At 40.4% G+C, this 9,521-nt stretch overlaps 1 protein-coding gene across 1 annotated transcript; it reads left to right on the top strand.

Moving 5' to 3' along the window:
- Positions 1 to 138: 138 nt before the first annotated feature.
- On the top strand, positions 139 to 8,490 carry LOC135743485 (uncharacterized). The gene is made up of 3 exons (XM_065261220.2): positions 139 to 810; positions 1,834 to 4,689; positions 4,810 to 8,490. Exons 2-3 carry the CDS (start codon positions 2,682 to 2,684, stop codon positions 7,197 to 7,199), a joined length of 4,398 nt encoding a protein of 1,465 aa, XP_065117292.1. The 5' UTR covers positions 139 to 810; positions 1,834 to 2,681; the 3' UTR covers positions 7,200 to 8,490.
- The last annotated feature ends 1,031 nt before the right edge of the window (positions 8,491 to 9,521 follow it).

Below are 9,521 nucleotides of genomic sequence, written 5' to 3'. Positions count from 1 at the left end.
AGGCAGCCATTTTGATAAGGACTTGCCATTGAATTTGAGCTGCCACTATGCAATAAAATGGCTACTATTAGAGCTCGTAAGGGACAAAACATACAACTAAAAGGAAAATAAAACAACAAACGAACGTTGACTTTATTATATTACTTTCGAAATTAATTTTATTTCAGAATAACATCGAATTGCATATTAAATTTACTTCGTAATGCCTGTGTTGGGAGCTTTAGCTAGCTCGCTAACATAACAAAACTATCGACTTTTACTTGGATGCTAAACGTATTTACACTAACAGTTACAGTATATTCTCACAAGCAGACTAACCGTACTGTTGGTATAAGACATAAACATATGTAAGGAATAATGCACTTGCTCTTAACAAACACAGCGAAGAAAAGTCAGGGAAACCGGAAGTGTTCCAACGTCCGGAAACAACCGATGTTAAATGCTCACACGTCACTCGTTCCTATCTAAAAACAAAAACAGACCGTACAAAATATTATAGCCGACAAATATCTGATAAAAATAAAAACAACAACAAAAATAAAAACAACAGTCGTAATACGTTTTGATACTGTTTGCATAGGACATATCTACTATAAGTGCATCTGTTTTTCAGTGCAAGAGACGCTCCGTCTCGTGCTGTCAGCACGGTTGCATCGGAGTCTGCTAACTAGCTGTAGCCAAAAACGCTAACCATTGGAAAACAGCACACTATTGCACAGAGCTGCTGGGGTAAATGAGCGAGGGGGGCAGGGTGGGAGAGAGTATAGCAGGCCCTGTTCATCTTGACCAGGCTAAGAGATGGATGCATAGGTAAAAAGGCCTATTTTATTGTCTCGACTTTTTGTCATTACGATGCATTTAAAAGGATAATATTAACGACAGTTTAGCTCCCGCGTTATCCAGCTTGCTGTTGTTAGGTCGCGCGTCATGTACCGCCTGCAAGCTACGCTGTGCCCCGTTGCTTAACATGTAGTATTAGCCAGCTGTTTTGCATGCTAACAGGCGTCCCAGCTTAAAGATTTCGCGGTGAAGATAATTTATCCAAAGCGTTACTGACAGTTGTTTTATTTTGCACACTTGTAAACCATGTTCGTTCACTCATTTGAGTGTGACTGCTTTTATTTTCTTTAGTGATAAGCTGTGCATTCGAGAGATGTAATAAATACAAAAAAATCACTTTAACCCCTGACAGTTCACACTTCACTCAGCACGTTTTTTGCACAGCTTCTGTAACAATGTAAGGTTAAGTAATGTAAAACACCCGGGATTTTTATTGTACGATATTTGAATATCTTTTACGCTTTCCTGCTTTTGAGTCTGAAACGTATTTTACAGTAACTTACTTTTTGTATAGGATCGGTTGTAAATAAAACATGACACTATTATGTTACTATTGTTGGTTGCATCACTGCTGGACAGTTATTATTAAATGAGCATGACGCATGCTAATATCACTGTTATTTAGATTTTTCCGATAGATTTTGTTGAAGTAATATAATAGTATTATTAATAAAATAGTAATATAATAATTTTTTATATTAAGTATATGTTATATAAAAGATGTACTATAATTGTTGCTCTAGTCATGTTATTATGAACTATTTCGTTATATTTAGATGTACTTGCATGACCAATTTCTTTACAAAAAAATGATACATATTCTTAGAAATCTTTTCTTCTTTTAAAAAAAGAGTAAAATGGTTTAATCACCTGTTTTTGCAGTTTTTAAAATTATTTTTGCTATAATCTTATTTTGTTTTATGTTATGTTTTAAAGTGTATCAGTGTTTGTTTACAGTTGGTAATTTAACACACACTGTTTTTCTTCCCACAGTGAGGCGAGGAGTGGCTGAAAGAAAAAAATGACAGCCCACAAGAAAGAGGATTTTATTTACAACTATGGAGAAGCAAATAAAGAAAACACATTAATTTAAAAGGAAACAGAGATGTAAGACACTTTTCCCAAAGTGGATTATGAATGAATAAATATTGATTGAAATGATATCAGCCCATGGGATTTGGAGGAACCATCCTACTCTAGGATGGTCATGAACTGAAAAAATGTAACCAAGCAAGTGGAATTTATTTTCACTGTATGCCAGCTACATGAAGCACTTAGATGGCCTTTCAAAAATGTGAAAATGAAATTGTAGCCTCACATTTTTCTACCAGTCCATTTGCACTCTTATGGCACATTCAGACTGAACCGTTCATACCAAAAGTGAACTATATACTGTTACTGTGATTATATGAAATCCAAGTGAACTAAACAAAGCATCTGTTTATGTGGGATCCAATGATGGAGACAATGGAATCAGTTGTGCTCATTCCACCCAAGATTTAATTCACAGATCTAAGACAAAGTGAAAACAGACTTTTGTGAAAGATTACTAATTCGCACCACAATCATTGCAAAAATGGCCACTTATTATTACATCAATCCTACGCCTGGACTACTTGGCCAAAGAATGGAAAACTGTTTGTTCGTTTTAAAGAAAACATCAGTAGCATGAAAAATACTGGTGAAAAGAGAAGAGGTGCCTTGTGAGGTTACTCTGTTTTAGTGTTTTTGCTTTTCCTTTCTCCAACCACAAGTCAATTAGAAAGCACCATTTTAATATTATTGCTGCTCACAGAGCAGAAGGTGTTGCCGTTGTGCACCCATGTTTCAGTGACTGGGAAATGTTCCAGTTTGGAAAATACAATGTGGACATCATAGAGATGCTGAGTGGACACCAGGCCCATCAGTTCAAAGGTCTTGGATTAGAGCGCCAACTTCAACACCAACAGCAAGTACAGCTTCACCAGCAACAGCAGCAAGGTGAGACATCTGGGGCAATTTTATCTGGACTTGGCTTAGGTCCACTACAAGGATCTAGAGGCAGTGCTTTTTCAGATTCTGCATCAATTTTTGCAAAAATGAGCGCACCTCCTCCACCTTTGCAGCAGCAATCTCTTTCATCATCTCAAAGTTTAAGAAAATCAAACAAAATGTCTGGTAGCAGTAGTAGTGGTGGAAGTCACATGAGTGGTTATCCTCAGTTTTTGCGCTCGTTTCATCCAACTGAGGCTGCCCTTGCACAAGAGCAGTTGCATTCAGGGGTAGGACGATTTGATCATTTTGCCAGCGGTAGTGGAGGACTGGTGTCATCTGTTCCACCACCACCACCACCCCCATTGCATCCTGGCCTGTCAGTACCTCAGCCATCACCTGGGCCATCCTCTTCCTCCCCATCTTCATCAAGTTCTGTTTCGACCTCCAATAACCCCCCTAGTAGTAGTGCAGTAACTACCTTAGGTCATCAATTGGCAGGATCCCAGTCCGATGCACGGAGCCTCCATCAACAATTTAGCTGCATGTTAGCGGCAAATCAGTATTTTCTTTCTGGAGTACCAGCTAATTCCAGTCTAGAACAATTTTTAGTTCAGCAAGGCAGTCATAACCATCTTGGTCTTGGTCTAGGCCAAGCTGCAGTAGAAACAAGTTCAGCTCTTGCCCCGCCCCCTGCTCTTCATTCTTCACACAGTCATGGTCACTCAACCACTCTATCACAGCCACAACAGACAACAGCACAACAGCAGCAGCTGTCACCTCACACTTTGTCTCATCCTCACCCGCATCCACACCACCCACTGCACTCTTCCTCGCAGTCTTCCTCACTAGGGAGTTTCGACTTTCAAGGAATCCCAGTACTTTCCTCCAACCAGCTAGCATCTCTGATGCAGCAGGAAGCCAGTCTGCCACTTCCTCTTCCTTTACATCTTTCTTTATCTAAAGACGAGGGAAAATTGGATGGTGCTGGCGGAGGCAGGAGAAAGAAAGCAATGGCTGGGTACTTACCACAAAGAAAGGCTGAGAACAACAACGGCAGTAACAGCTCTGCAAACCCCAACTCTAACAGTAGCACTTCGGGGGGACTTAACCAGGATAATACATCAGGCATGGATGGCAGTGGGGCTGTCGGCATGTCTGGAATTGGCGGTGAGCCTCCATCCCACCTAACCTCCTCATCTTCCACTTCTGTTGTCTCATCATTATCATCTTCTGCATCTTCTACATCAGCCTCAGTCTTGGTGACAAATGGCTCTAAATCAGATAACCATGGTTCCATGGCATCTCAGCCTGAACAAGAAGCTCTGTATCAGTGTGGTGAGTGTGGCAAACAGTTTACACATCTCTCCAGTCTTCGCCGGCACTTACGCAGTCATGAATTAACCACAGCTGGCACAAGTGGCACAAGAAGTAACGTTGTAAATCCTGTTTTGCATCCAGCTGATCCAAGTATTCCTCACTCTACTCAAGATGTCTCACCCTCACCGTCATGTGGCAGTCCTGACAAGACTTTCCATTGTTCTGAATGTGGCAAAGGTTTTAAGAAAAAGGGACACCTCCTTCAGCATGGTGTTATACATTCTGGGGCCCGGCCCTATGCTTGCACAACTTGCAGCCGTGCTTTCAATCGTCGTGAGTCGCTCACCCGCCACGAAAAGATTCACGAAGAGAAACCATTCCGTTGTCCAGCTTGTGGTCGATGTTTTCGGGAAAGTACTTCCCTTTTAAACCACGCTGCTTCAGGTACCTGTGGCAAATCAGGCCGTACACCGAGACCTAAGCATGAAAGTAATATAGCTGAAAACAAGAGCAATAAAGCTGGGGGCTCTCAAGATGGAATAGCTACTAATGCAGCGGGTGAGTAACATATAGAGAAGTGTATATTTTTGGTAAACCCAGTCAAAGTCGAAACTTTTAATAGACTCTGATGTGAAAATTTTTGTGCATAGCATTATTACTGTTTAGTCTGTTGTGCAGGTTCTTACCGGAGCGATGGTTTCAGTGATGACTACAAGGACCAACGCCCTCAAGGGAATATGTACTCTGGAACATCTTCATGTGGTGGTGGCAGCATGACAGGGCCTGCACTTAGGAAGGCACCATTAGCTTCTACTCTGCATCCACACCCACAAACCCAAAACCAGCTTCATCATCATCATCAACAGCAGCCACATCTTCCTCTTTCATCTCTGTTGGATGATTCTGAAGATGATGTCACTAGTTCTGTCAACAGTGCCATTTCTGCCATCACTGCGGCAGCTGCAAATTGTATGAACAATGAACTTACTCATAGTGGAGGTAGAGGGGATGATCGAAGAGATATCATTGGTGGATTGCTTGGAGGTCTAGGTCTTGGGACCCTCGGCTCACCTAGCGGTCCATCTTCAACATCTGGTCTAGACAAGTCCTACAGAGCTAATGCTAACCAGAGTGCAGTGACACTCAACCAGCAACCAGATCAGCATGCATCTGTTGAAAAGCCCAAGCGCCCTCGTAAGCCTCGCAAGAAAAAGGAACCTGGTGCAGTTGGTGCAGTTGAGGCCCCTAAAAGAAGACAGGCCACTCACAGGCCAGGAAGGCCTGGTGGGGATGTTAGACCATTTTTGTGCAGTGTCTGTGGTCGAGGCTTTGCAAGAAGAGAGACCTTGCGAAGGCATGATAGAATACACACTGGAGAGAAACCTCACCACTGTACTGTCTGTGGCAAGTACTTCAGAGAGGCGTTTCATCTCAGCAAGCATCACACAGTGCATACCGGCGAAAAGAACTACAAATGCGTCCTGTGTGGAAAGGACTTTGGTTATGCCCAGAGCCTTAAAAGACATGGCAAGCTACACCAGAAAGGAGAATTGGAAGAAGTGCCAACAACACCAGGTGGAGAAAACCTTAACAGCTATACATCCTCTGGTGGCAGCTTGATTCAGGGCAGTCAAGGCAGCTCTTCGTCATTCTATTCATACAATCAAGACGTCAAACCGCAGCCGTCAAATACACAGCCCCCTCCTAGACTCTACACTTGTGCTATATGCTGGAAATCGTTCCGCCATCACTTTCACTTGACTGCGCATCACCAGACAGTTCACGAGGGTGGTGGTGAAAAACTGTTTTCTTGTGACATCTGTGGAAAGGCTTTTGCATACTCTAACAGCCTTACAAGACACAGGCTTTCTCAGCATGGCTTAACACGGACTGGCCAGGCGGTAGCTCAAAGGAGCACAGGGGAAGATGGCGTTAGTGGTTCAATATCGGAAAGCGAAGCCGCTACGAATACTTTGCTTCAGCTTGCGCCACCTAGTGGCACACATGGAGAACATCAGTCTCATGGTGGAGTTCTTCATAGCCAACAGGCTCCACCCCAATCACAAACTGGGTACTCGTCTCTCTTCTACGTTCCCGATACCAATGTATCGCACCCCTCTTCGTCCCACACCCCGACTTATTCCCATTCTATGCCCCCAAGTTCCTCGCTGCCCCCTCTTTGTAACCATCAGCAACAACACAACTCTGGGATAAAGGGTGAGCCTATTTACCAAAGTCATGGGCATACGCTTAATACAAACCTACCTGTGCATCCGCTTGCCTTGTCTTTAACAGAGCCACATCAACACCACCACAACCCCCAGCACCATTCAGCAGAGATTCAATCTATACATCACCCTACTTTTCAAAGCCAGGAGGAACTGAGGAGACGCAAGAAAAAAAAAAAAAGACCAGAAGAGAGAGGGGAGATAGGCTACAAACGGACCCTGGCTTCGAGGGCGGAGAGCGAACGAGTGGAAGTCCCAATTGGGGAAAGACAGAAAAATAACAGAAGGAAACTTTTAAGGAGGAGAGGGAGAGCAATTGACAGGACACAATGTAAAATTAAAAAGCGCATGGCTGTGCTAGTGCGAATCAGGCGAGGAACTGCTGTGTATGAACTGGGCCTTCCAGGTGGACTGAAGCTTAACCGTTTGCGTTCTCTCAAAGTTCCTCTGAAACGAAAGTCCTGCCCTCTTTGCCTTGTACCTACCTTCTCGCAACAGGCAGCACTTAAAGTTCATATAGCAGCTAGACACTGTCCAAGAGTGAGTGGCCTTCAACATCGCTTGAGATGTCCAGTTTGTGGAAAACAGTCTCGCAAGTTCCTCTCAGCACTCATTCACAGAAGCTCTCATTTAGCCAACAGAGCATTTTCTTGTAAACATTGTCCCTGTCGTTTCTGGAATGCAATGCTCCTCACAAGGCACAAAAAGGTGTGTCGGGGGACACTGGCAAGTTTTAAAAGAGAGAGGACTCTTTGTGTTAAATTAGTGATGGGATCAAACTACAGAAGATTTGAGTGTAAAGGGAACTCTTCACCACTGCATATGGATTACAGTCATTGAGTCCTTGTGTACATTTTCATGTACAGATGGAGCGTACATACCAACCATTGGGATTTTCATTATAAACTCTCTCAATTTTACTGGTATTCCCATGTACTCATTTAGTATTTGTGTATGTTGAAAGAGCATTTCATTTTTTTCCTCAGTCATAAATTTCCTCTTGTAACTTGGTCCCCTCAACAACTCACAAATGTATCAAAGGCATTTTAATAAAATGTTTAGCCAGTTTATCACATACCACACAGTTCTCCTGAGAGGAAACTCGTGTTAATTTTGAAATAACCCTTGGCTGGCAATAGATGACGTTTTAGTGATTTGACTAATACTGTGCTTTATTCTAACAGTAGGCTGTTCCTCACTGTTCCTCCACAAATGCTTTTTGTCTTTGATATATATTGTGTTGTTGCTGTTGACTTAGAGCAAGTGTGGAGATGTGATTTTGTTGATGTAAAAAGTGCATTGAGAAGTGAAAGGATAAAAGAAGGGTCCTGTTATGAAAATGAGTGTTTTGTTAAAAAAAGTATTTAAATCACTGCATGTTGGACATTGTTGTCCATGTGTTAAAAGGTCAGTTTGAGTGATAAGACTGTGAACTGATGTTACATTGGTTACAATACCAATTGAAAATGTACTTGAGCTCTTAAAAAGAGGCATTCAAAGAAACAAGTGAATCATAACACATGCTGATTAACAATCTATAATATCAAAGACATTGGTTCAATCATTTGCCCTGTTTTGATGTATTCACTGTTTGGAATGAAAACTAGCAGTAGATGCCAGCACTTAAAAGTTTTCCATGTTACTAGTCAAAGGACAAAAAATGTACTGTAAATGAATCGACTGATTATTTATCCTGGGCAAAAACCTTATCAAATTGAAGCAATTAAAACTACACATTTTATTGTTAGTACAGTGTTTATAGGGTTTAAACGCGGAAAGGAGAGAATTAAGTGTACTGTAATGTAAATTGTGTCAATATTTTATTATGTTTTTTTAAGGAAACCTCCGTTATCTTTTTAAAATAGCTACACTTCAGGTAGGAAGAGTGACTGTAGGAGTATCACTTTAGATCAGGTCTTGATTAAGTGTATTAATGTGACACAGTCTATCCACTTGCCAACTATGAACGTATCCCGTGTACTTTTCTCACCTTTTATGTAGAGATGCCATACTACTTATAGCCTCTTTTTCTTTAAAAGAAGAAAAGTAATAAGTATGTTTCTATCACTTTATTTACACATAAGCTGTTTGTTGATGATACCCGAGCATTTAATAAAATTTTAAAATGTTATATCCTCATTATTTTCATTAAGTACAAATGTATTACCTAATCTACGTTTTCAGATTTTGTCCATTTTTGTCCATGTCCAATTTATTAGTTAATCTACATTTCCAGATTTTGTCAATTTCTGATGCTGTGTTTTATTGTTATGTTAATTACTAGTTTGTTTTGTCTAATACTACTGTACCATAGTTCTCTAAGCAGCTGAAGAACATGGGAGTGAGAAAAATTAGTGATCTTACATTTTAATAACGTTTAAAGCTGTATAATTTCTAAGCCTCTATAAACATCTGAATTTATTTATTTATTTTTTAGGTTTGTTTTAATTTCCCACTTGTCAGATGAATTATGCTATAAATTATTCATCCTCATTTAATGTAATTTAATTTAAATAAGAACTGATTAAGAAAAATAGGGGATTCAAATTGCACTTTCTTTTTAATTTAGTATTGCTCATGAACAAACTATTTCACATAACAGATGTTTAAATATAGTACACAACAAAGAATTCACAAAAAATCTCAACATTCATGGTTAGAAGGGAGTCAAAAATGTAGAGGATGCTAAAAAGCAAAGAATATGGAGGATATGGTGTTTTTTTCTGAAAACCAGTGTAGTTTATGGTTTAGATCTTGATTATCACGTAACAAAGTCCATAGATCACAGTATGAAACAAGGGTATGTATACTTTTAAACTGGGCTGTTTTTGTAAATTCAGTTAATATTGTGTCCTGTGGAGCTGTTGTGAAATTCACAAGTCAAGTTTAACTCATATGGGACGGTTTCCTGGACAGGGCTTATCCTAGTACCAGACTAAAATTTATGTTTGAGCTGCTATGATTTCAAAACACCTTGTCCTGACATATCTTAACATATATCTGTGCCATTGTTTTGTCTCACGATGCACACCAATATAGTGTTTTGTAAGGTTTGTTTGTAAAAACTTCTTAAATGTCCTAAAATAACTAGGGCTTAGTCATGGATTAATCTAAACCCTGTCCGGGAAACTGACCCTATATGTTTTTTTGTCAACGTATTAA

Source organism: Paramisgurnus dabryanus, chromosome 13 (assembly GCF_030506205.2).
Source record: "Paramisgurnus dabryanus chromosome 13, PD_genome_1.1, whole genome shotgun sequence".
NCBI classification, from domain to species: Eukaryota; Metazoa; Chordata; class Actinopteri; order Cypriniformes; family Cobitidae; genus Paramisgurnus; species Paramisgurnus dabryanus.
Note: the sequence above shows the minus strand (reverse complement) of the source record. Positions and strands in the feature narration are given on the sequence as shown.

Coding starts and splice junctions, on each gene's coding strand:
- LOC135743485 (XM_065261220.2), top strand. CDS start 2,682: ATGTTCCAGTTTGGAAAATACAATGTGGACATCATAGAGATGCTGAGT. Junction 4,690..4,809: donor AATAGCTACTAATGCAGCGG/GTGAGTAACATA, acceptor TCTGTTGTGCAG/GTTCTTACCGGAGCGATGGT.